Here is a 27028-nt window from a genome sequence, read left to right on the forward strand (position 1 = left end):
ATGATTAAAACCCTGGCGCAGATGAACTTCGAAGGCCCTTTCATAGACGCAATTAAAGCTATATATTCCGGCCCGTCGGCATATGTATCCTCCAATGGATATCGATCAAAACCCTTCCCAATACTAAATGGAACCAGACAGGGATGTCCGCTATCTCCCCTGTTGTTCGCGCTTTGCATCGAGCCCTTAGCGGCTAAGATAAGAGCCAACCCTGGTATAGAGGGAGTAAAAGTAGGGAATAAAGAGTACAAAATAAACCTCTTTGCGGACGACATACTACTCACCTTGACCAGACCCATGCGGTCATTGCCTAGTTTATACGAAACCCTTGGTGAATTCTCACTAATCTCAGGCTACCGCATTAATATCGATAAATGCGAGATGCTGTCGATCGAACTCCCTTCCCACACAAAGAAATTAATAGAAATAAACTTTGAACTACGAGAGGCTAAACACTCTATGAAATACTTGGGGGTGGGGGTGACCACCCAGACACAACACCTGTACAAAACTAACTACTTACCACTTTACAAAGCTATTAGGAAAGACCTCCAATCCTGGAGTAAACATGGTTTCTCTTGGATGGGGAGGATGTCGGCAGTAAAGATGACTATCCTTCTCCGTCTGCTTTACCTTTTTAGAGCCTTGCCCATACGCATTGTCTACCCTGACTTAGAGAAAATTCAAACCGAACTGTTGACATTTATCCGTGGTAAGAAAATGGCTAGAATAGCTAGGAAAACCATGACCACACACAGACACCTGGGGGGCCTGGGTATACCCAACCTGATTGATTATTATAAAGCGGCTCGACTTGCACAGGACACATTGATTCTCAGGGCCAAAGACGAAGCCCTCTGGGTACAATTAGAATCAGACATAAGGGGGGGAGACGGAGTTGACGCTATACTATGGGAACGTAAAGGCGACTCTAGAGAACACAAAAAGCAATTATCGATTATAAGCGAGACCACCCAACATATTTGGAATGACTTAGCTCACAGGAAGGGTCTCTGCCCTGGGAACTCTATACTACAGCCTATTAGATATCTCCTACACGGAGAAGCTCGGAGAGAGGTTAAAAAATGGGAGAATAAGGGACTATACCGGGTGGCAGACCTCTTAACGCAAAACAAAGCAATATCCCAAGCCCAACTAAACGAGAAAATTTCCCCTGACACAATACACTGGTATTTGTACCTTCAACTCACATCATTGCTACGCGCGTTCTTGCAGCTACCACTACCTAGAAGCAAATCCGTTCTAGATCACATTTGTAACGCACCATCCAGACCGAAACATTCCATCACTAGAATATATTTAGAAATACAAAAGCCAAAACCTGAGACCAAAACAACACTTATGCACAAGTGGGAAACAGACCTTGAGGTCCAACGAGACCCAACTGACTGGCAAACAAATTTTATATCGGCCACTAGAGGCTTATTAAGTGCAGACCTGAGAGAAAATACCCTGAAGACGATATTCAGATGGTACCTAACACCCCTTAGAACAGCACATATGACGCAAACTAACTCAGGGCTATGTTATAGAGGTTGTGGGGAAATGGGCACATACCGGCATATGTACTGGGACTGTGCTGAGATTCAGGCACTGTGGCAGTCTCTGTCATCCTTGCTTAGTCACCTACTAGATGAACAGATACAGATCAACATAGGTCAGGCATTAATTCACGAGCGGATACCCAAATACTACAAGCCGATAAACACATTCATCAGAATTTTGTGCACGACATTGAGAACATGCATAGCAAAACACTGGAAGGTAGGCGCTCCAACATGGCAGGAATTCAAATGTAGAACTCAACATATATACAATATGTACGACCAGGCTGCATGGGTACTGGGCACTAAAGCAACCAATGATGAAATTTGGTTCTACTGGAACTATAGGTCGGGTCTCAGCTGCACACCATGACAACAAACGGCTCACTCATAGCGCTCCACTTGGGGGGCAGAAGTCCCCCTTAGGTGGCTTACCCTGTGTATTAGGATTTAAGATACTATCAGAGTCTCTCTATGTCTCTTAACTCTGACCTTCTCTTTCCCGCTCTCTTCCCCTGTTAGTCCTTTCTTTCTATTTTTTTTTTATTTTATCTCTTTTTCCTGAATATACTGATTAGAAGCAAAGGAAAATGTATTCTCCCCTATAAACTATCTTGTTTGAATAAACCACAAGCAGAACAATGGGGAATGAGGCGAAAAGCAAACCTCAAATTTATTTACTTTATAGGTCTTCATTATTAGGTAAATTGTACAATCAATGATAAAGTTAGATCTTATATTTAAGCACCTGTCGTATGTTGGTGCGGTTGCATGTTTGCATCTACCCTTCTTTGTATTACTGCGTTTTAATTGTTCTTCTTCTTTTCACAAACAATAAAAATGATTTAAACATAAATATTGATCAAGTAGTTTTTTGTTTTTTATACAGCCTGATAAAACTGCACTGCTGAGTAACACGTTGCTGTAATTGTGTTATACAATAAAGTGAGCACAAATGTTTTTATACTCTACTTGCTCCAGTTTATTTTCATTTTTATTTCCAATATATCTTCCTCACTGAGGATTGAATCAAGTGTATCTGACTGCCGGGTATTTACTATTACCACGCTCTGTCTGCTTGCATAACTTTGCACTTTTTTGTGTGACCGTTTTTTTCCCCCCTTGGTCCCTGTGATTGGTTCCTGAGGATACGTGGCAGACGCACAATATTGGTTTTACCTGTATGAGTCTAATGGGCGACTCCATTGGCCCCGTCTTGTCCTGCTAGGCACTCCAGTTGTGCCGCTTTATCTTGTGAGTAGCCACCTGAAGGGGATCCTTTCTATACTTACCTTCACTATAAGGTTTCTGAAACAATACTACTCTATGTGGCGCCTCTCCCTTTCTTTTCAGGAACTCAATATTTCAATATAAGACCAGCACATCCCAGCACTGATCTGTGAGAATTCTAGGTAGCATTTTTTAAACCAAAATGTGAAGGTTACTTAAAGGGACAATAAAATTAAAGGACATTTCTGTTGTGCTGCTATAGAATAACACATAAAAAAAATGTGATCTGATGGGTGAACGGATTATTGCACCAGTGCTCTAGTTAAAGTGAATGTAAAGTTTATTGAATGTGTGCCCGGTTTTTTAAAATCCTATTAAAAATAGGGGCACTTTCATTCATCAAACTTTACATTTCACTGGTTTTGTTAAAATACTTACCTTTTCTTCTTGAAAGCCACTCCAGCGCTTCCCCCGCACGTCGCAAGTCTCTTCATACATCAGCAATGACGAATCCGGCTGCCTCCAATTATTTTGTGGACTCAGGCAATGTTTGCTCTGGGGGTGGAAGCCATGATTGGAGGTAGCCGGATTCGTCATTGGTGACGTATGAAGAGACGGGCGGGGGAAGCGCTGGAGCGGCTTTCAAGAAGAAAAGACAAGTATTTTAACAAAACCAGTGAAATGTAAAGTTTAACGAATGTGTGTCTGGTTTTTAAAAATCCTGTTAAAAACAGGGGCACTTTCATTCATCAAACTTCACATTCACTTTAAGATATAATAAATATGTGGCCTGTTAAGTGTGCTGAGATTTGGAGTTGTGAAACACTGCTTTAAGGCATTATGCAGTTTTTAAACCACATGAATGAAAGGAACTTCTGTCATTTTTAATCTGCTGACAATGTTTTCTGCAATTTTTAGCAATCTTGTATTTTATTAGGCTCATGGCAAACCAAGACTTTTTATGGGAAGTATTTCTTATTTCCCTTCATATGGGTAAAAGTTCTAGGTGTGATTTAAAGGGACAGTCAACCCCAGAATATTTGTTGTTTAAAAAGATAGATAATCCTTTTATTACCCATTCCCCCAGTTTTGCATAATCAACCCAGTTATAATATTACACATTTTACCTCAGTTCTTTTGACAGACTTGCATTTTAGCCAATCAGTGCTCACTCCTAGGTTACTTCACGTGCGTGAGCTCAATGTTTTCTATATGAAACGCATGAACTAACGCCCTCTAGTGGTGAAAAACTGTTAAAATGCATTCAGATTAGAGGCGGCCTTCAAGGTCTAAGAAATTAGCATATGAACCTCCTAGGTTTAGCTTTCATCTAAGAATATGAAGAGAACAAAGCAAAATTGGTGATAAAAGTAAGTTGTTTAAAATGACATGCCCTATTCGAAGCATGAACGTTTATTTTGGACTTGACGGTCCCTTTAAATCTGGTGCTTTGGTTTTATAACTGAATTACATATATTTTTTTTTCTCTCTTTCTTGTAACAGGTAATTTAAAAAATTCTAATTTATACCCATGGTCACGTGTTCCATTTAATTTAACCCCTATTTAACATAAAATGTCATTATTTAACGTGAGAGGTAAACATTCTGTAATTATAAGACATTTTCTATTGTGTTGCTATAGAATAACATCAGTTAAGTCTTAATAATTTTAAAATAAATTAACTTGATTAAAGGGACAGTCTACACCAGAATTTTTATTGTTTTAAAAGATAGATAATCCCTTTATTACCCATTTCCCAGTTATGCATAACTAACACATTTATAATAATATACTTTTAATCTCTGTGATTATCTTGTATCTAAGCCTCTGCAAACTGCCCCTTTTTTCAGTTTTTTTGACAGACTTGCAGTCTAGCCAATCAGTGCCTGCTGCCAGATAACTTCTCGTGCACGAGCACAGTGTTATCTATATGAAATACGTCAACTAACACCCTCTAGTGGTGAAAAACTGTTAAAATGCAATCTGAAAGAGGTGGGCTTCAAGGTCTAAGAAATTAGCATATGAACCTCCTAGGTTAAGCTTTCAACTAAGAATACCAAGAGAACAAAGCAAAATTGGTGATAAAAGTAAATTGGAAAATTGTTTAAAATTACATGCTCTATCTGAATCATGAAAGTTTATTTTGGCCTAGACTGTCCCTTTAATACAGATAAGCTCCAGCCACCATTTGCCTTATTTGGAGGAGACAATCTGGTCTTTATTCTGCAGACAACAGTTAACCACTGTTGTAAAGTTAGTATAAAGTGAATTATTTTGCAGTTGTTATCCATTAAAGCCAATTAGGGACAGATACAAGGTCTTAGTTAGAAATTGCAATATATTTTCATTATTTATTTTCATGTACTTTAGCTCTGAAAATAGAGCAAAGTTGTTTCGTTATGAATAACTAAACATTTTATATTTAATAAAAATTCAAGGTGTACTGTCCCTTCAATGTAGTAAGCAGTGATATTTATGTTATAACCGACACATTGTCTTAAAAAATACTTTGTACCACTTGGAGCTTAAAGGGACACTGAACCCATATTGTTTCTTTCATGATTCAGATAGAGCATACAATTTTAAGCTACTTTCTAATTTACTCTTATCAATTTTTCTTCGTTCTCTTGCTATCTTTATTTAAAAAAGAAGGCATCTTCGCTAAGGAGCCAGCCAATTTTTGGTTGAGAACACTGGACAGCACTTGTTTATTGGTGGGTGAATTTATTCACCAATCGGCAAGAACAACCCAGATTCTTCACCAAAAATGGGCCGGCTTCTAAACTTACATTCTTGCTTTTCAAATAAAGATACAAAGAAAATGAAGAAAATTTGATAATAGGAGTAAATTAGAAAGTTGCTTGGAATTGCATACTCGAGCTATATCACAAAATAAAAAATTGGGTTCAGTGTCCCTTTAAAGGGACATGTTACTTGATGTTGAAACATTTGAAAGTAATGCTGCATAGTTGTAAAAAGCTGACTAGAAAAAGGAAGATATTAACCTCAAAATTTCCTAAGTATTCACACCCCACTGTAAAGAGACTTTAAGCAGCTAATCAGGATGCTAGTTCCTGGACTTGAGAGGAAGTGTGCATCTGGCATATGCAGGCACAGTCATGTTGTTTTCCTATTCAGTTTAAAGGGATACTGAACCCACATTTTTTATTTCATAATTCAAATAGAGCATGCAATTTTAAGCAACTTTCTATTTTTCTCCAATTATCCATTTTTCTTCATTCTCTCTGTATCTTTATTTGAAAAAGCAGGAATGTAAGCTTTGGAGCCAGCCCATTTTTGGTTCAGCTGTTTGATGGTTACATTTATCCACCAATCGGCAAGCGCTACCCAGGTGCTGAACCAAAGATGGGCCGGCTCGTAAGCTTACATTCCTGATTTTTCAAATAAAGATACAGAGAGAATGAAGAAAAATAGATAATTGGAGAAAATTAGAGCATGTAATTTTAAGCAACTTTTTATCTGAATTATGAAATAAAAATGTGAGTTCAGTATCCCTGGATGTTTACTATAAAATCTCAGCAAAGCAATGCAGCTGAAATATAAATGTTTACCCTTACTCTGGTGAGCTGAAGAAATTGTGAGGTAAAATATCTTCAATTTTTACATAGAGATGTTGAGGTGAGATTTTCTTTACAGTTATTCTGCATCGCTTTCAAGTGATTTAGCAAATGAGTATTATGTCCCTTTAGTAGAGCTTCCACCAGTCTCCCCTCTCATGCCACCTGTTTAACCACCCTGAATGTGCTAACGTTGGTTATATCTGTGTTACAACCTGAGATGAGTGGATTTCTTTTTTTTGAACCAGATGTTTCTGTCCTGAAAAAAAACCTACTTTGTTTTCATTAGTGGAGGCTTGTCCCTACTTGCCAATCGAGCTGTGGGAATTATCCTTATTGGATGGTGAGCAATTGGGACTTGAGCATTACTGGTGCACAAACATGTAGTTGAATATTTAGTTTAAAAGCTATTACTTTACACGTTGTATTCAAATGTGTTAGGCTCTGAAGGTCCTGGCAGCTTCTTTTACACTGATCAGAGCAAGAGAATTCCAGCCGTGGTCATCACATTGTGATAAAGACATAGTCAAAACACTCTGTTGTTCATTTCTGTCGGCTATCAGTGCTCTTAATCTTTCTGTGCCAGACAAAATAATTCTCAGATCATCACTAGTATGAATCCACATAGCCACTTATGAACTGTTAATTGCAATCTAAATAAATAGTTTTTCTGCTCAGGGAGTCTAAAAAGAATATTTTAAACAAATGATGTTACTTTCACCTGTAATATGGTTAATGAAAAAGTCAGATATAGCTCCCGACAAAACATTCCCTGACTGCACTAAAATGTTTTGTCACAGATTTTTTTTTTTTTAAATAACAAAACAGGGCTATTGTATTTAAACGGAACTCAAAAGCACTTTGACAGCACAGTACCAAACCGTATGCCCCTGGAAATGGGGTAACTGCAGTCACCCCACTCACGTCAGTAAACATAAGTCCACAGCACCCAAATATAAACAATCTGAAAGGGACATGAAACCCAGATTTTTTTTCTTTCATGATTAAGAAAGAGCATGCAATTTTAATCAACTTTTCAATTTACTGTATCTAATTTGCTTCATTCTTTTGATATTCTTTGTTGAAAAGCATTTCTAAATAGGCTCAGTAGCTGCTAATTGGTGACTGCACATAGATGCCTTGTGCGATTGGCTCAACCATGTGCATTTATATTTTTTCAACAAACGATATCTAAAGAATGAAGCAAATTAGATAATAGAAGAGAAATGGAATGTTGTTTAAAATCTTGGGTTTCATATTCCTTTAAGTTTAATGCATCTTAAAGCAATGCTTCGGGCACTGATTAAGGGTGAGTAGCCCAAAACGTTGCTTGTTTTGCTGTGCCTTGCTTGAAGATGCACTAATAAACTTAAGATTGTTGATATCTGGGTGCTGTGGACTTTTGTTGGTTTACTGTAAAGGACGACTAAATGCAGCAGAATTGCATAATTAACGGAAAGCAAAGTCAAAATGTAACTTAAGTGGCTTGGATAGAGCATGACATTTTAAACAACTTTCCTATTTACGTCTATCAATTTTGCTTAGGTCCCTTGGTATCCTCTGTTATGGAGTAATCCAATGGGAGCTCAGGAGCGTGCACATTTCATTAGCCAGCAAGGAAGATTTTTTGCAGTTATGTTTATAGCAATGTTATACAAACACTGCTGCTAAAGGCACATGCATGCTCCTGAGTTCCTGTCAGCATACCTAGTGTTACTCTTCAACAGAGTATACCAAAAGAACAAAGTAAATTTGAGAATTTAAGTAAATCGGAAAGTTGTCAAAAATTGATAGTTTTATCTAAATCATTGTTTGTGACTTATCTGTGCCTTTAAAGGGACATTATACACTCATTTTTTCTTTGCATAAATGTTTTGTAGATGATCTATTTATATAGCCCATAAAGTTTTTTTTTTTTTTAAAATAACATTGCTCTAATTTTCAGACTCCTAACCAAGCCCCAAAGTTTTATGAGAATACTGTCAGCTACCTTCTCCAGCTTGCTCCTGTTGGTGTAAAGGGTCTTTTCATATGCAAAAGAAGGGGGAGGGGGGAGTGTTATTTTATTTTTATATCAGTATCTGTGCATCTTATTCTTTATAGTAGTGTCTATTACATGCAGTTATATGAAAATGAGTGTATACTGTCCCTTTAAGTAATTCACTGTAGAATTAGAACTCTAGGATCATCTGTCATATAGCACACCTGTGCAATTCATTTTTAAACCAATTCAATACGCAAAAACCTATAAGAAACGGACATCATACAAAAACAGCAGTAAAAATGGCTATAACCTACAGGTGCGCACAAATAGCTGTCTGCTCTGTAGGAGACGGTGGCCCTTGTTTGTACTAGAAGCACAAGTGACTCCTCTGCTCTCGCTAGGAGGCTGTTGATGACCATTAACTATGATCACCTGCCCCACATGAAACCAGGTTGTTTCTCGTGGTGTTGGAGAGGGTGACTACAGAGCTCCTATCTCTCCCTCTGATTCAATTAGTATGAGGCCCTCTCATGTGAAAGGATATTCCCCCTGCAGTATTTGATTAGAAAGAGGGACACTTTTAGAGCGCATATTGCCCCCATAAAACAGAGGAGCATGAGACCACAATCTGGGAACTTGGGAGAATACGCTTTGCAATAAGTGGTATCATAAACACCTGTTATTAGTAGATGATTACTATTGTCTACTAAGTAATTTTTACGGTACTCTGGGGTTCAAAAGGAACCATACCAACCCCAATAAGCTATAGAATGGGGCAAGTGACCACTCTTTTGAAAGAAGAGAGGTCCCAATTTCAAATTAGGTCACATGACCAGTTGGCCATCAGCTGATAACAAGTGAAACAGTGATCACCTGTAATATCAGGCAGCAGATGGGGGCATGGTCCTGTGCCATCTGCACGTAGCTCTATTTGTAGTTTTTTTGGCCTTTATTACCCATCACCACAGAAAATATCATAAGACCCCTCATTTGAAAGAGGGCTTTCATGTCCTTATAACTGTCAAGTGAGGATCATAGTAGTAATCACCTGAAATTCTATTATTTATACAGCCTATGTATGTCATGTTGTGGTTTTTTTTGGTTACACTGAGTGAGTTTGGACAGGGTTGAGTAACCTCTTTGGGAAATCAGAATTTTGTTTAATTTTAACTGCTTCTGTGCGAGTGACAAGAACAGGTCACCATGCAAATGTATGCCTGTGAGCGCAGGGAAACCAATTCTCATCACGCACGCCGATCATAGCATCGGACCAGCGATTCCCCACACTGCAGCCCGATTGGTGGTGGTAATAGTAGAAGGCACTTCCAGAGCTACATGGAAAGCATACGTGGTGACCACACTGTGACAGGCAGGCAAGGGAGCTGGATGGGGGGTGGCTGTTAAAACCCTTCAATCTCAGGTACTAGCCACAGCCCTCCAAGACTCGAATCGCCTGCTCTTTCATACGGCAGTTATTTTGGAAAGCAATAAGCACTCATCTTTTTTAAAAAGTCAAACCACAACACAGGGTTTTGCTGGGCCTACTGAATATCATTGTGTGGGTCACTCACATTAGAGTTTAAATGTAAGTAGCTCAAAACTAGCATAGCACTGAAGGGTTAAACATATCTAATACTTTCCTTCATAGTTTGGTATTTTATACGTAATCATTTATCTATTTAATTTGCAAGATGGTGCTGACAAAAATAATACATTTTATCTGCTCATTTTCAGGTATTTTTATTGGATAAAGTAAGCCTAAAATTCTATATTTTGTATTTCTTTGGGAAGGTGAATGAATTCTAAATGTGGGACCTTAAAATGTGTATGAAATATTTAGGAAATAATAGTTTACCAGATATGCCATAGAGTATGACACAAAATTATGCATTTCATATGGTGGTTTTCTTACATTAACTTTTGTTTGCACAAATATTTTATTATCTAAAAGTGGTCGTTCTGCTGATCAACTACCTCACAGGAAAGCAAAACAAAAAAAAAACAACCTAAAAATTGATGTATAAATGTAATGTGCGCCAAACAACGACAAACACAGGAGTATAAATTGGCTTAAACAAATTTGATTCTTCCCCTTTAAGGAGTTAAACCTTGTTTAGAATCAGACTCCGGGTAATGGGAGTGATTTGGAGCATATGCATGTATGCCTGCTAATTTGTTCACAGCTGTATCCTCATCTGCAACGGCATGGGAGCACAATACTACCAACATGTGCCAGATTACAAGTGGAGCGCAAAGGTTTGTGTGCGAGCAGTATTGGGTTTTTGCGTTTGTGCACAAGTTAAATTGCACTCATATTACAAGTTATTATTATTTTGCTGCTTACCAAGTTCTGTTGAGTTACAATCATGTGCAAACGTTCTTTTAATTATTTCTACATAAAAATGATACTGCAGCTACTTGTTATTTATTTTCTATTTACCAAACAATCAACTATAGGAGTATTACATAATGCAAATTCAAAATTCCATTATTTTATAGAGACGTTTTCCTCAATGAATTGCTTTATTTTTTTTTAGGGTTTTGGAATTCTGCAAGCATTTAAATAGGATAAAGACAAACTAATAGTGTTGAATGTTGTTGCCAGTGTGAGCTCGTGACATTTTACAAAAAAAGGGCCTTCTTAATGAGGCCAGTCAAACTGGGAAGAAGTCCTAGATGGTTTCCTTGTTCACAAACTTTGGTGCAGATTTTAACTCTCCTACATGGGGCAAATTTTAGTGCACAGAGGCGACTTGATTCATGAATTTGGTGTTCCAGATATTTCCTTTTCAATTTGTTTGCAGGTGCAACTTGCAATGTTAGACATGTAATGCTTGTTGTTTGTGTCACTTATCAAGGATCCTTAAGATGTATTGTTCATCTCCTTTGTCTCTTTTTCTCCAGGGGAGCTTCACTGCTGATGATTTCTCTCTTGCTAAATGCTTCCTTCCAACGGAGAACACAATTATCAATGTCTATAGTATGGGAATTGTACTTCTCATGATTTATGTAGCAGCTTACATCTGGCAAGTTACCTATGGGAGAAAGTTCCTGGCAAAAAAGCACAAGCCAGGGTGATGTAGTAAAAAAGGCACTAAAAAAAACCACACTTCATCCACAACTTGTAATGGGACACCAGATGTGAAATTAGCCCCAAAGCGAACACCTTGCAAGTTTTTTGTTTTCTAGAATAGACCAGTACATTTTACCAAATATATATTTATTAAATGATGTACCTGTACAATATGTGACTTATCTATAAGGAGAAAAAAAAACTTCATTGATTTATAGCCTTACCACTTGTTTGCACGAGGTTTAAATGTCCTACAGTGCTGACCACATGAGTGTGCAATATGCCTTGTCTTTAGGTCTCTGCTAGTGTAAAACCTTCTACTAAAGGGTTCATTTTTCTACATTCATATCAAACAACATTTTGTAATAAAAGGTCCAAACTTTGTTATTTTATAATGAAATTAATAAATGATGATTGTAATTTTTTTTGTCTGTTTTTGAATTTGTTTAAAAAAAATTTACACTCTCACTAATACATGTGAGCAAATTATTTTTTTTACATTAATTTGTATTCTAGAAAAGTAAAATAAACAAAATTAAGATGCCAAAGGAAAATGTGTGAAAAATAAACAAATATAGCTCTTTTGTAAAGTTTTCACTGGACTTTTGTAAGGTTGTACTACCAGCAGGAGCTGGCTGTTTTACATGGGGGCTTTATAGAAGTAAACATAGTATATAAGGTATAACCACAGTACTAGTGTGACTTACAATACTGTGCAGGCCATTCCAGCACATGCACACTAAATCCATAGCTGTCTACCAAAGTATCAGACCAAGCTATTTATCTTTTGGGAGCCATCTACAATCTAGTCCATAGAACTTTTTTAACTATATGAAAGAGCTAGAGAAATCGTTTATGAAGCTCAGTAATGAAGAATTCTCTTGTACAACGTGTGAGAAAATAGTCACAATGTGTCAATTTTAGTGCTCAAGGCCTGCAATGTATTGTGTTGTACCTTCTAACACAAGCTGTCTTTAGAAGGAGACAACATTTAGATATTAATGCCACTGAACAAGTCTGAAGTAGCCTAATAAGATTTCTCTTAATTGCTTATTGCAACTGTGATTTTAGACATTGCACATAGGAAAATCTATACTCACATACATAAAACACCGAAGTATAAAATATAAAGCAGTGTAATAATTACTAAAAAGGACATGCCTTATTGCTACAGCAGTTCTTGCTTTGTATATTTATATTATATATATATTTATATATATAGTATTGTACCACAACTTCTTTAGAGAACATTTGCATAAATTATTCAAGTTTGAGAAATATTCACACATTTAAATTCTACAATATTTAAAATAAACCAACTTTCTAATGTGTCTCTTTATTAAAAGAGAAATAAAAATGTCATCTTGTAATTTTATCAGGCTAGACATAAAGGTTTCCACCTTATTCCCCACCCCCAACCCTTTGTCGTGCTACTGTCTTGCACAATAAAAAGCAGCTGCTGTTACAAAGGTAGACGATCCTTAACTAGCGGTGCTGTCGTTTGTTTTGTTTTTTTCTTATAACATTGACAATATCTTTGTGATGTTCTATGAATGATTAAAGAATTATCAAAGGTTTCTAATAATAAACAATAAAAAAAATGATTCTTGGTTCCCACTGAAACACCACTAAGTTGCAAATGTGGACATAAAAATGGATTTCAATGTTTTTAAAGCTGAGAATCCCACTCCTTCCCTCCTCGCCTGTACATAAAAAAATAGAGGGAAAAAAAGGCATGTTTGCTGCAATTGGTCACTGTAGGACCTTTCTTGTAAAGGTAAGTGGTTAATTTGCATAATTTATACTTTTTTTTTTTCTTTTTTTTTGTACTAAAGAGCATTTCCTTCTTTTATATAAACCAGAAAAAAAAAACTAAATTCTACAGATAGTTCTTACCCACAGTCACAGCTGCAGGTAAGTTTGACATCAAGCTGTACAGCGCAATCAAAAACATACTTACATCTTAGCTCATTTTACAGGTACAGCCATAATCAAGGCACGAAGATCTTCTACAAGTATTTTTTTTTTTTCAATAAAGTTGTACAAAATAATATTACATTTTACATCTGTACAGTATAATAAACCAGCAGTTAAAACAAAATCAAAAGGAAAAAAAAAAAATGAAGCTATATAGGAGTAATGTCCATTAATGATCTAAGGCTAAAAAGATCATTTGTGGACAGAATGTATAATATAAGTAAGGGTGGTCATTTTTTTTCTTTTCTTTTTCTGCCTTGATGTGTGAGGCCGAAAGCAGCTGCAATTTGAATGCCTGAGGTGTGCAGAAACATTTAGCCACAAAACACCATTAAAAAAAGGAAGTAAAAAATAAAAATGTAGATCTATACTTGCTCCATCATTACCTACCCTATATACTCATTCAGGAACATTCGTTTATCTCCCCAGAGTTGTCAGGAAATGGCTTGAAAATCAGTGCTCTGCAGTGTTTCCCAGGTCATTTCATACGCACCTCAAGGTGATGAGAAGCACAGGTCACTTTATGTATTGACCTGCAACTCCACAATGGTAAAAAACGGTGACATTAATAAATATTTATGGTGCTTCTGCTACATTGTATGTATAATTCCTCAACAGTATTTTTTTTTTAACCTGATACAAAGTGCATTATTCTTGTTTTTGTTTTGTTCTCCATCAAGTACTCTTCAGTGTCAACGTTAACAAAAACTATCTAGAACAAAACAAAGCAAAAAATAAATAAATAAAAAATAATAATGAAACCACACAGGGATAGGTCTGAGAATAGTGCCATCAAACAGATGGGGACACATTACAGCAAAAGAACAAAAGCAGCCTAAGGCTTAGTGGAATTATATTAACCGTTTATGTTCTATGAGCCACTTAAATTGATTTTTTTTATATTTTTCGCATTCTCTGCTGGAGTGGTCAGTGCAATACTCTCCATTAGGGAAAGAGTTACGCTAGTGCTTCTCATTTGAATCCTACACAAAGAGTGACTTATGTTTTTTTCTGGGGCGTAAAGCATTAGGATACCATTTATTTCTGTGGTAAATAAGTTGATAAAATATTTTGCTGTCAATATAAATTTGGCCAAGAAATAAAAGCAGCATTGTCCAGCTATGTTTTGCAAGATGTTACAAGCACAAATTGCTATAAGATATAAGGGGCATTCTAGTGCTAGAATTGTGCACCAACTCTTATGAGTTTAAACCTTGTTAAAGGGGTTAAACACATTGTTAAAGTAAAGCTTGGGGCTGCAGAGAACTGCTTTTCCCAAGCAGGAAGCAGCTGGTAAGCCAATCAGTAGACGTATTTGCACAGCCCTGCCAATCAGCAGCTGCAGTTCTAAACAGGAATTTAACTGTGTATAACCGTTTTGCGTGGTCTAAGCACACCGAGATGGAGCCACAATAGTGCAAAAATGACATGCTCTAGCAAAAAGAGCCTGTAATTATTGCACTAGATTGTTCCCTAAATTAGACTATATTTAGCAAACACACAGCAGAGAATTTACTTATGGTTCAGCATATTATAAAAGCTATATACGTGATCTGAGTGAATAGACCAAACCGGATTGGGATAGTGGAATGGTATACACATTGTCTGAGTAGTAGAACTAAAGAAACCTATACAGTGTTCCTCCCTTTTAAAGACATAAAATAATGTAACAAAAAAGTATTGATTAAAATAAAAAATATAATTGTGTTATAGGATTGTGCCCTTTTTTATATTAAAAAGTTGCCAACTATTGAAGCTTCATAGTGGAAGTGTTGCAGTATCTGAGTGTTACTACAATGTTCTAGCTGAGAAAATGTCCTTAAAAAATGTTTAATGAAAAAAAATGTGACTGAGACAACAAATATAGATTGCAGTGGTACCAAAAATATAAATTTTAAGCCACTGCATGGCAGAGAGCTGTTAAAGGGACAATTTGTTTATACATACATAGTATATATCAATAATAAAGTACTGACTTGCTAACATCTGCATATAAAATAAATGCATTAAAAGCATTTTAACCTCCTTATTAGTGAAATGTGCAGAATTTTGCAAATAAAGTATAAAACCATGGAGAGTATGTTTATGTCTTCCATGATAGGGCTAGCAGTAAATAAATGTGTGCACTATTGTAAGCAATCACTGTGTTTGCCTACACTGTATTTGCCAGGTCAAACAATTTGATATTATGGTTAAGTTGCTCATGCACGGACAGCTATAAGGAACACAGACCGCAAATAATTAAACATTTTTGCATTATCACTGTCCAATACAGCTGTGGTTGAAACTAGATTTATCATTGGCCTACCTGATTGGTTGTAGGCTCGCTCATTTGAGCCTGCAATGGATTAAACCACTACTTAATAAACCCTCTCCTTTAATTTAGAGTTAGTGGATGAAAATCACCACAGACTCATTGAACCGGGGTGCTTGACCAACCCCTAACCAATTGTGCGACGGCAGGGGGCGGCATTGCAGGAGCGGTCGCTTGTGCAATGGTAAATATGGGGAACAAATGCGCCCCACAATTTGCGATGAAATGCAGACAGGTTTACAACATATGAACCTTGGACATCCACAAATTGACAAGTCTAGCCATGTGCATGCTTTCAGAAGCTATGGAATAAGTACATATCGCAATGTTTGCAGTGATTAGTTTGGGTACAAAGATGGGAAACGCCCACTACATTTGGGAATCAACATACGGGGGGGGGGGGGGGGGGCTAATTGTTGGTTTTACCTATTACTGGATATTTGATGAATAAGGGAATTTGTTGGTTGAATTACAACATTTGAAAGTGCAATGCATTAAATTACTTTTTTTTGGTATTGATCAACTAGTATAAACATAATGAATTGGAAGTACTTGATTGATGATAATAATAATAATAAAAGATTAATTTTGTCTGTTAACTGTTGCTATACATCACAATCTATACACCATCAGGGTATTGGACTAATACTCTAACTTATTTAATTTTGGAATCTATCAATAAAATCAAGTGGAAGCTCCAATGAATTTACATGTACATTTGCAAACCCCAAACCTGAGCATTTCATTATACATAACTCAGTCCTGTATTTGTAAAATGGTAGAACTGTGTACTGAAGATTCTAGTAAAAACACAGTTCCATTTGCTTGTGTTTCAGTTGACTTTGCTATTTATTTGAACTATCTTGGCATTTCCATATCAAACTACTATAGTAGAATTTATATGAAAAATAAAAGATATAAATTACTGGAATTAAATAGCAAAGATGCTTAAAGTGCCTTAGAAAAACAAAACCCCATTAGAAAAATACTTCAGGGCACAGCCTATCACTAGCCCATTATTAATATAGTAATAGTTCCCTGCATTTTAGAGCAGTGTTATAATCTTAACTATAAAAATGCATTAGTTTAGAATATTATAAAGAGGCATTGCCTACTGTTTAGTTGTATCTTGTTTGAGAAGCGTACTGTTGGTAGTCATTAAAAGGTCACATAATATAGCGCTAGCTAGTTCATTTGTTACTTTGAAAGAAACTAACGTAACACAGAACCTTGAAGTTAGAGAACTAAAAAAAACATAGACAAGATAAATCTGAACAAATTCATAAAATATCCACTCACTCTCCATGAAATGACTAATTACATAATGTGTGTGTGTGTGTGTGTATATATATATATATATATATATATATATATATATATATATATATATATATATATATATATATATATATATATATATATATATATATATATTCATATATATATATATATTCTAACAATGCCTTAAAGGCTTGAGGGGGTGAGTTTAATTTATCTCTTGTTTTTTTAAGTGTTTGTGAACATGTCATTTTGGAAGGGACTGCAAGTTTTAAGAATTTCCTATTCTGTTCCTTTAAAATGGAACAAATGTCTAATTAATATAATCCTTAAGGGAATGTGCAGGAAAAAAACATGCCTTTGTGATACCATCGTTTAAGAGAATAATCAGGCACTTATAACATGCCAAACCATAAGCAAACGTGGGCTTGTTTTAGTCACTGTAACCTGGACTGCCAAAGCCAAACAAAATGCACTGGATGTGTAGCACTGGCATTGTGGAATGGTAAAAAAGTGGCTTAGGAAAATATGAGGACAAAATCTGCCCCCTCTCTACTAAAAGAAATAAAAAAAAAAAAGGAAAAAAACATGCCAACAAGTTAAAAAATAAATAAAAAAATAGGTGTGCGCTGTAGAGTTGTCCCACCCTGTGTGGAGCAATACAGAGAAAAACAGGCAGAAAAAGTAGCAATGGATTTAAAACCACAGGCTCCACGGTGATTACATTTACAAGAGTTCATATTGGCGGAGGTGCATTCTCTGGATGATGTCTCGACAGTCATTGAAAACTCTGCGAATGTTCTCTGTGTCCACGGCACAAGTAAAGTGTGGGTAGCAGTAATGTCTGTTGTCAACGCTCGCTGTGCTTATCCGCTGCATGAGAGAAAACAACATCATTAAAATGTGTTCGAAAGTAGAGAAAACATTTGTATCTATGTAATATACATTATCTTGGATTGTTGAGAAGCATTCACTGTAAAATTGCATGTGGTATAAATCTGACAATATTTAGCACTAATTTCACAAATATATTCAAGTGGTCTATAACAAGTAATATTACATTACACAGACATGGCGAGTCAGAACATGGTCTATGAATTAAGGGCCATAATAGTCAAAAAAAAAATTACAGTCTCTAATTTGTTAGACAATTTCATTGTTAGCTCCACACTACTGAGTGTTTAACCCCTTAGTGACCAAAGCATTTTTATATTTTATTGCCGTAAGGACCAGGGCTGTTTTCACATTTCTGCTGTGTTTGTCTGTAATTTTCCTCTTACTCATTTACTGTACCCACACATATTATACAATTTTTCTCGCCATTAAATAGACTTTCTAAAGATACCATTATTTTCATCATATCTTATAATTTACTATAAATTTTTTTGATAAAATATGATGAAAAAAATATTTTTTTTTTCTAACTTTGACCCCCAAAATCTCTTACACATCTACAACCAGCAAACAACTCCCAAGCTAAATAGTTTCTAAATTTTTTCCTGTGTTTTGAAATACCCAATGTTTACATGTTATTTGCAAGTTATAGGGCAATAAGTACAAGTAGCACTTTGCTATTTCCAAACCATTTTTTTCAAAATTAGTGATAGTTACATTGTAACACTGATATCTGTCAGGGATCCCTGAATAACCCTTCACATGTATATCATTCTTCTCTAAGATATGGTGAGTCCACGGAATCAATTACTGTTGGGAATACCACTCCTGGCCAGCAGGAGGAGGCAAAGAGCACACAGCAAAGCTGTTAAATGTCACTTCCCTTCCCACAATCCCCAGTCATTCTCTTTGCTTTCGGTGCAAGGAGGAGGTGAAGTTTTGGTGTCTGAATAAGATTTGCTTCAAACAAGAGTTTATTATTTTGAAAGCCAGAGTAGGTTTGCTCTGATCTTTCCTCTGTAAAGGGTTTAGCTTTACTCCACCTCAGTCTCTTCAGTAGGGCAGTGGTAACTTTCAAGCAGTTAGGAACTTGTGAGGGGGCCTCACTGCGATTTCTTAAAAGGTTGCTGCCCTTATGTAGAAAGCCAGAGTTGGTTTACTCTGTCCTTTCTTATTTTCACAGGTCTCTGTGAGGAGTGGCTTCCTCTCATGCCAGGTGAGCTGTCCTCCTGCCAGACAGCCAGAGGTGCAGATAAGTGCCATTTTGTTATTTGTTAAAAAACGATGGCGCTAAACAGAAGGAGTTGCACTGAGTGGTTTAATTCCTGCGATACAAGCAGGATTGCTTATAGCAGGGAGCGGGCACTGGGAGAGACAGGGAGACTAAGGGTTAATACTTCATAAATAATAGTATACCCTGATTATATTTTTTTATGGCTCATGTAGAGGTTCCTCAGGGGTTAATTATACCTATTGCTAATAATTCTTCCTCATATGTGATATTTCATTGTAAAATTAATTTTTAATGTTTAATGTTGCGCTGAATTTTAGGAGCATTTTCTGTTACATTAGAAGACGCAAAGGAATTCTGTCTTTTATGTTGGTCCTGCACAGGGAACTAGGTCCTGCACTGGGAACTAAAGTTTATTTTATTATGGTCTGCTGCACTATTGTGTTTTTTCAGACATTGCAGGCAACAGGGTTTTTGATGCTGTTTGCTGCTCAGCTTGACTGAACGCAAAGAGAATAGAGTTTTTTGGTGCACCTTTTTACTTAGCTGCGCACTTTCTATGGGAAGAATAGGAAAAGCCACGGGATGTGTTTCTTCCATTTTTCAGTGCTCAAGCGGAGCAACGCCATTATTATGCCGATTTGTATAGAAGGTTTCGGCTCGCAGTGTGGCTCGTATTCTCTTTTACCGTTTTATCTTTCTGGTGTTCTCCTCAGTCAGGCCGAGCGGCAGAGGCTCCGCGTTTGACTTAATGTGGGAGTTAGCGTTTTCTCTTAAAGGGACAGTGGTCCTTATAGAAATTGCAAAATTGATGCTTGGTCTGGGGGAGGTTACATCCAATACCCACATTTAGTATAGAGGTAATCTACTGTCTAGGAAGTGGGAAACCTGGGTTCAAACCCTGAATATGCCAGGTTAACCTAATCTTTAGAATATGTTATCTCTCATGATTCATTTAAATGCACAGATTTATTTGCTAAGTACCTCTGTACTACATGGTTAGCCAGACATATTACATGTCAAGATAGGTAGTTGCCCTATGAGCCTGTGGTCTTCCAGGATGATGCTGTTCAGGCAATGCCACAGCTTTCTCCTCAAAAGTCCCAAGCCTTAAAGGTGTCGCATGCAGTGCCCTGCGGTTCCTAGTAATCTCCTGGAGGAGTTTATTTGCATGCAGAAATTGCTGCCCAGGTATTTTCAGTGTTATCTGCTTTTCCTATGTTGAAGGGAAGATGCAAAAGGAACATAAGAAATTCAGATAGTAAGGTTTCTGTCATATCTGTTGCCACTCAGGTTGTCATTCCTTATTAGTCTGATGAGGAGAATATGTCGGTAGCCTCTGGGGGTGAAATCTTAGATTCGGACAGTACGATTCCTTCATCTGATACTTAAGTGGTAACCTTCAGATGTATGCTTGAATACCTTGTGTATTGTTAATGGAGGTTTTGGCTACTTGGACGACAACGATATTACTGTTGTTGTCAACCCTTGGAAGTTTTGCAAACTTGTTCATCTCTATCATCTTCCTATGTGCTATAAAGATTTTTCTACTATGGCTCAGAGAATTTTGATTCCTTTGGAGGATAGCTGCTCCTTTATGGATCCATGGACAAGAAGCTGGAAGCTTATTGATAATCTAGGTTTTTCTATGGAAAACTGCTGTTTTTTATTGCCACTGTGTCAAGTGCGGCATCTTTTTGGTGCGATGCCTTGTCTAAATAGATTGGGAGCTAAGATGTCTGGCTTCGCTGTGTTAGTCCACAGGGCATTGTGGTTAAAATCATGGTCAGCTGATGTTTCCTCCAAGTCCAAGCTTCTGGTGCTTCCTTACAAGAGTGAGATCTTGTTTGGAGATGGTCTGGCAGAAATTACTTCTGATATTACGGGTGGAAAGGGGTCTTTTCTACCATAAGACAAGAAAAATAGACCTTAAGGACATCAGAGTAATTTTCGTTCCATTTGTAACTTCAAAGGACAGTCTTCCTCTTTTTCTTCCAAGCAGGAACAGTCCAAGTTTTCTTGGAAACCCAATCAGTCTTGGAGCAAGGGGAAGCATTAAAAGAAACCCACAGCTGAGTCTAAATCAGCATGAACGGTTTGCCTCTGATCCGGGATCGGATCAAGTTGGGGGCAGACTTGCTCTGTTTTATCAAGCTTGGATGCAAGTTGTCCCAGATGCTTTGGCTGTGGACACAGTATCTCAGGGTTATAAATAGAATTCATAACTTCCTCCCAGGGGCAGATCCCACCTCTCATGTTTATCTGCAGACCAGATAAAGAGAGAGGCTTTCTTGAAATGTGTATAGGATCTTTCCTCCCTGGAAGTGGTTGTTTCAGTTCTTGTAAGGGAACAGGGTCTAGATTCTATTCGAATCTGTTGTGGTTCCCAGAGTAGCATCCTTCAAAATTGAGACCATTTGTTCCATGCGTCCCTTGGTGCAAGAGGGTCAGCATGACGACCATAGACCTGAAGGATGCGTATATTCATGTTCCCATCCACAGGGATCATAAAGTTCATGAGATTCGCCTTTCTAGACAAACTCTTTCAGTTTGCGGCTCTTCCGTTTGGCCTGGTCTCAGTTTGCAGAATCTTCTCTATGTTCGGGGGGCACCCTTGGCAGTGATCAGGTCTCAAGGAATTGCAGTGGCGACCTAACAGGACGTCATATTGGTTCAGGCTCCATATTTTCAACAAGCAATCTTTCATTCAGAGATATGGTTGTCTTTTTCACGTTCCCAGGGATGGAAAGTGAATCTTAAAAAGAGTTCCCTTGTTCCAGATACAAGGGTAGTTTTCTTGGGGATCATAACAGTCTCCCTATCTAGGGAAATATTTCTGACCGAGGTCAGAAAATGAAAGATTTTTTCCTTTTGCCTCTTTTCTGCAGCCTACTGTTAGGCATCAGTGACTCATTGTATGGGGGTAATTGGTCTCATGGTCGCTTTCATGGACATAATTCCCTTTGCTCAATTCCTTTTGAAAGCTCTGCAGTTTTGCATGCTCAGTCTATGGAACGGGGATCATGCAGGATAGATCTAGATCAGTTAACTAGAGATTCTCTCACATGGTGGCTTTCTCAGGGGGCATCTGTCTCAGAGCCTATGCTTCTGGAGAACTTTCTTTCTAGTGAGCACGGATGCCAGCCTGTTGGGCTGGGGAGCAGTCTGGGGCAATGCTCTGATGGATTGACCTCAGTTGTCCTTAGCCAGGTTTTTCAGGTTCCAGTTGGACAAAATCTCCTCAGTGGCTTACATCAACCACCAGGGAGGAACTCGGAGTTCCTTAGCCATGAAGGGTAGTGGCTCGGATTGTTCAGTGGGCAGAAGCTCACAACTGCTTTCTATCTGCCATCCACATTCTAGGAGTGGACAACTGGGAAGCGGACAGACATTTCATCCTGGGGAGTGGGCTCTCCATCCGGAGGGGTTCTCCTGGTTAACCCTCAAATGGGGGGGTGCCAGAGTTGGATTTGATGGTGTCTCGGCAGAACGCCAAGCTTCCAAGGTACGGTTCAAGGTCAAAAGATTTGCAGGCCGCCCTGATAGATCTGGTTTGCAGACCTAGTGAAGATGTCATCTCTTCCACCTTGGAGGTTGTCTCTGAGGCAGGACCTTCTAACTCAGGGTTTATTCCTTCATCCACATCTCGTTTCTATGAAGCTGTCTGCTTCGAGATTGAACACTTAGTGTTGTCTAAGCGTGTTTTTTTCTTAGGCGGTCATTGAGACCATGATTCAGGCTCACAAGCCTGTTACTGGGAAGATTTACCATAAGATATGGCGTATATATCTTTATTGGTGCGAATCCAAGGACTACTCTTTGAGTAGGGTCAGGATTCCTAGGATTTTTTCTTTTCTTCAGGAAGGTCTGTAGAAGGATTTGTCAGCAAGTACTCTGAAGGGTCAGATTTCTGCCTTGTCTATTTTGTTACATAAGCGTCTGGCGGTTTTACCAGACGTGCAATCTTTTTGTCAGGCACTGATCAGGATCAGGCCTGTGTTTAAGTTGGTTTCTCCTCCTTGGAGCCTTAACCTTGTTCTTAAAGTCTTGCAGCAGTCTCCGTTTGAGCCTAGGCATTCCATAGATGTAAAAAGAAATTCCTGAGGAGGAAAAAACTTAAGAGGATGCGCTTGGAACACAGGTTATCAAAGTGGGACCTACCACTTTATGATTGGGTTTGTACCCGTATGCATAAAAAAAAAATAAAAAAAAAAATAAAAAAAAAAAAATATTTTTATATAAACAGCACAGTGTTTGGTATGTGTAAAAATTTTTTTATAATTTATAATAATGACGAAAATAAATTGTGTGTAAAACAAGTGCTCAGGACAATTTGTGTATAATATTAGTGATACATTGAAATAATCAGATATCACAGATAAACAATGATATTTGTGGCGATTAGTAAAATATATAAAAAAAGTACTTATCAATGTCCCAAAAATTGCTGTGATGTAAAAAATAAGTGTCCAATCCTAATATGTGAACAGTGATGTGTTCAGGTGTTTGGCGTGCTCCTCTTGTGTCCCGCGGTGCGATGGGTCAGGGTGTCTAGAATGGAAGATAAACAAGGGGCGCCAACATAGTGTGAATCGTTCAAACAACAAATATAAAAGTGATGTGCAAAAAACTACTCACAAGGAAAGTGGCACCTTAAATGAATAAGGTGCGATAAAGCAGGCTGACATTCAAATTCCAGCAGTCAGTACGCTGGAGGTCTCACCCAGAGGACCTGTGGAATCCAGATAGGCGTCTAGAAAGTAGCACCCACGTTTTTTAGGGCCAATGGCCGGACCAGGTGAGCTGCAAGCTGATAGGTGTTCTCCTGCTGCACTCACGCCACCGAGACTTTTCTCCAAAAACGACAGTGTCAGTGTATGAAAGGTTCCGTGGTAAAAGTCCAGTATAGAAAGATATAGAAAGAGAGCTTTGCGCGTGTGCACCGTTGATCTCTGAGGCGGCAGTAGCTACTGCCGCCTCAGAGATCAACGGTGCACACGCGCAAAGCTCTCTTTCTATATCTTTCTATACTGGACTTTTACCACGGAACCTTTCATACACTGACACTGTCGTTTTTGGAGAAAAGTCTCGGTGGCGTGAGTGCAGCAGGAGAACACCTATCAGCTTGCAGCTCACCTGGTCCGGCCATTGGCCCTAAAAAACGTGGGTGCTACTTTCTAGACGCCTATCTGGATTCCACAGGTCCTCTGGGTGAGACCTCCAGCGTACTGACTGCTGGAATTTGAATGTCAGCCTGCTTTATCGCACCTTATTCATTTAAGGTGCCACTTTCCTTGTGAGTAGTTTTTTGCACATCACTTTTATATTTGTTGTTTGAACGATTCACACTATGTTGGCGCCCCTTGTTTATCTTCCATTCCATAGATGTTAATTTGTTATCTTGGAAGGTTTTATTTCTTGTTGCTTTTTCTTCTGCTCGGAGAGTCTCGGAACTCTCAGCTTTGCAGTATGATTCTCCTTATCTTATCTTTCATGCTGATCAGGTGGTTCTTCGTTCTAAGTTAGGTTTTCTTCCTAAAGTTTTTTCGAATACTTGTTACACAATCTGGATGTTGTGCATGCTCTGAAGTTTTATCTACAGGTGTCTAAGGATTTTTGCCAGTCTTCTGCCATGTTTGTATCTCTAGGAAACGTAGAGGCCAGAAAGCTACAGCTACTTCTCTTTCTTTCTGGTTGAGAAGTAACATTTGTTTGGCTTATGAGACTGCTGGATAGCAGCCTCCGGAGAGAATTACAACTCATTCTACTAGGGCGTTTTTTTTCTTGGGCTTTTAAGAATGAAGCTTCTGTGGAACAGATTTGCAAGGTTGCAACTTGGTCTTCTCTACATACTTTTTCCAAATTTGATACTTTTGCCTCGGCTGAGGTTTCTTTTGGGAGAAAGGTTCTTCAAGCGGTTGTGCCTTCTGTTTAGGTTCTCTGTCTTGTCCCTCCCTAATCATCTGTGTTCTCTGGCTAGGGTATTGATTCCCAACAGTAATTGATGATTCCGTGGACTCACCATATCCGTAAAGAAACAAATTTATCAGGTAAGCATACATTTTTTTTTTTTTTTAGTAGACAACCCAAAGTATTGATCTAGGCCCATTTTGGTATATTTCATGCCACCATTTCATCGCCAAATGCGATCAAATAAAAACAAATTGTTCACTTTTTACAAACTTTAGGTTTCTCACTGAAATTATTTACAAACAGCTTGTGCATGCTTCCCTGTGATCCCCTTTGTTCAGAAATAGTAGACATATATGGCTTTGGCATTGCTTTTTGGTAATTAGAAAGCCACTTAATGCAGCTGCGCACCACACTTGTATTATGCCCAGCAGTGAAAGGGTTAATTAGGTAGCTTGTAGAAATAATTTTAACTTTAGTGTATAGATTACCCTCCCACCTGACACATCCCACCCATTGATACCTCTCAAACAGCTCTCTTCCCTCCCCGCAATTGTCCCCCACATCTTAAAGGGACACTGAACCCAAATTTTTTTCTTTCATGATTCAGATAGAGCATGCAATTTTAAGCAACTTTTTAATTTACTTCTATTATCAATTTTTCTTCGTTCTTTTGCTATCTTTATTTGAAAAAGAAGGCATCTAAGCTAAGGACCCAGCAAATTTTTGGTTTAGAACAATGGACAGCAATTTTTTATTGGTGCTGTCCAATCAGCAAGGACAACCCAGGTTGTTCACCAAAAATGGGCCGGCATCTAAACTTACATTCTTACTTTTCAAATAAACATACCAAGAGAATGAATACAATTTGATAATATGAGTAAATTAGAAAGTTGCTTAAAATTGCATGCTCTATCTGAATCACGAAAGAAAAAAATTGGGTTCAGTGTCCCTTTAAGTATGGCAGAATGTCTGCCAGTACTAAAATAAAAGGCTTTTTTAAAAATATATTTTCTGCAGTGCCCCCAACCTCCCTGATTTCCCCAAAACAGCTCTCTAACCCTCCCCCTCTACCTATTTGCTATCGTAGGTACTGGCAGCTGTCTGCCAGTACCCAGTTAGCTACAAATTAGTCTTTTTTTTATTGTATCAAAAGTATACATATCAGTTTCAAATCCATGTCATGTTTATAAAGAAATACCTTTGCAGGGTTAAACACCCCGTAGGGTAGGGTCGATAGTCAAAAAATTGCATGCTGTAAGACTATTATGGCCCTTTAAGAACTAAGGAAGCGTGAAATGCACATTGACACAATTCTGTCTAGAGCTGAATAATTTATAGTATCCTAAATCAGATTATGAAAACATGAAAAAGTTGCCCCCGCTACCAAACTGATGTAGTTTCACTGTTAATATTTGAACTTTATACATTGTACTCACTAAAAACTCATCCCGGATGAAGAACTTGGCCCTTGTCACTTTGGGATCCTCTCCAGCATCTGGGGTTGCTATAAAGTAACAAAAAAGTAAAATCAGCAAATTTATTGAATTATTATTAAAGGGAAAATAAAGCCAATCTTCTTAAGTAGATCTACAAGAAAACATTATAAAATGCACTATATATGTGTGTGTGTTTATAAATGTGAAGCACGTTACTGTTCACTAATAGATCTGTGAGCTTTCTCTTTCATCCAAATCTGGTCCTAGGGACAAGTTGTGCAGAAACGTGCATTTCCTCCTTCAAAATCAACATAACATTTTTAAAAAGGCCCCATTTTAAAGGAACTGAAATATACTAGTCAAAATGAGTAGGGTATCCACTAGTGCAGTAACTGGCAACCTTTTATGAGTGCTGTGTCAAAGCAATGCTATAAAGTGACCCTGTGTGCCTTATAAAGCTTGAAAATAAAGAACAAATACTTATATGATGATAATGATAATAATAATAAAGAACTAACGTCAGATTGGACTCCTGGCTCAGTAGCCTTTATGCT

At 37.7% G+C, this 27028-nt stretch overlaps 2 protein-coding genes across 4 annotated transcripts in view; one reads left to right on the top strand and one right to left on the bottom strand.

Moving 5' to 3' along the window:
• MPPE1 (metallophosphoesterase 1) overlaps positions 1-11855 on the top strand; it is a 217257-nt gene extending 205402 nt beyond the window's left edge. For both annotated transcript variants that reach the window (XM_053714911.1, XM_053714910.1), the window contains exon 10: positions 11263-11855. In XM_053714911.1, coding sequence (XP_053570886.1) covers positions 11263-11436 — 174 coding nt within the window. In that variant the 3' untranslated portion in view covers positions 11437-11855. The remainder of the gene's footprint in view (positions 1-11262) is intronic.
• Positions 11562-27028, bottom strand: part of GNAL (G protein subunit alpha L) — a 927952-nt gene continuing 912485 nt past the window's right edge. For both annotated transcript variants that reach the window (XM_053714908.1, XM_053714909.1), the window contains exons 11-12: positions 26475-26542; positions 11562-17873 (exon numbers count right to left, since the gene is read on the bottom strand). In XM_053714908.1, coding sequence (XP_053570883.1) covers positions 17727-17873; positions 26475-26542 — 215 coding nt within the window. In that variant the 3' untranslated portion in view covers positions 11562-17726. The remainder of the gene's footprint in view (positions 17874-26474; positions 26543-27028) is intronic.

The sequence above is a fragment of the Bombina bombina genome, chromosome 5 (genome assembly GCF_027579735.1).
Source record: "Bombina bombina isolate aBomBom1 chromosome 5, aBomBom1.pri, whole genome shotgun sequence".
Lineage (NCBI taxonomy): Eukaryota > Metazoa > Chordata > Amphibia > Anura > Bombinatoridae > Bombina > Bombina bombina.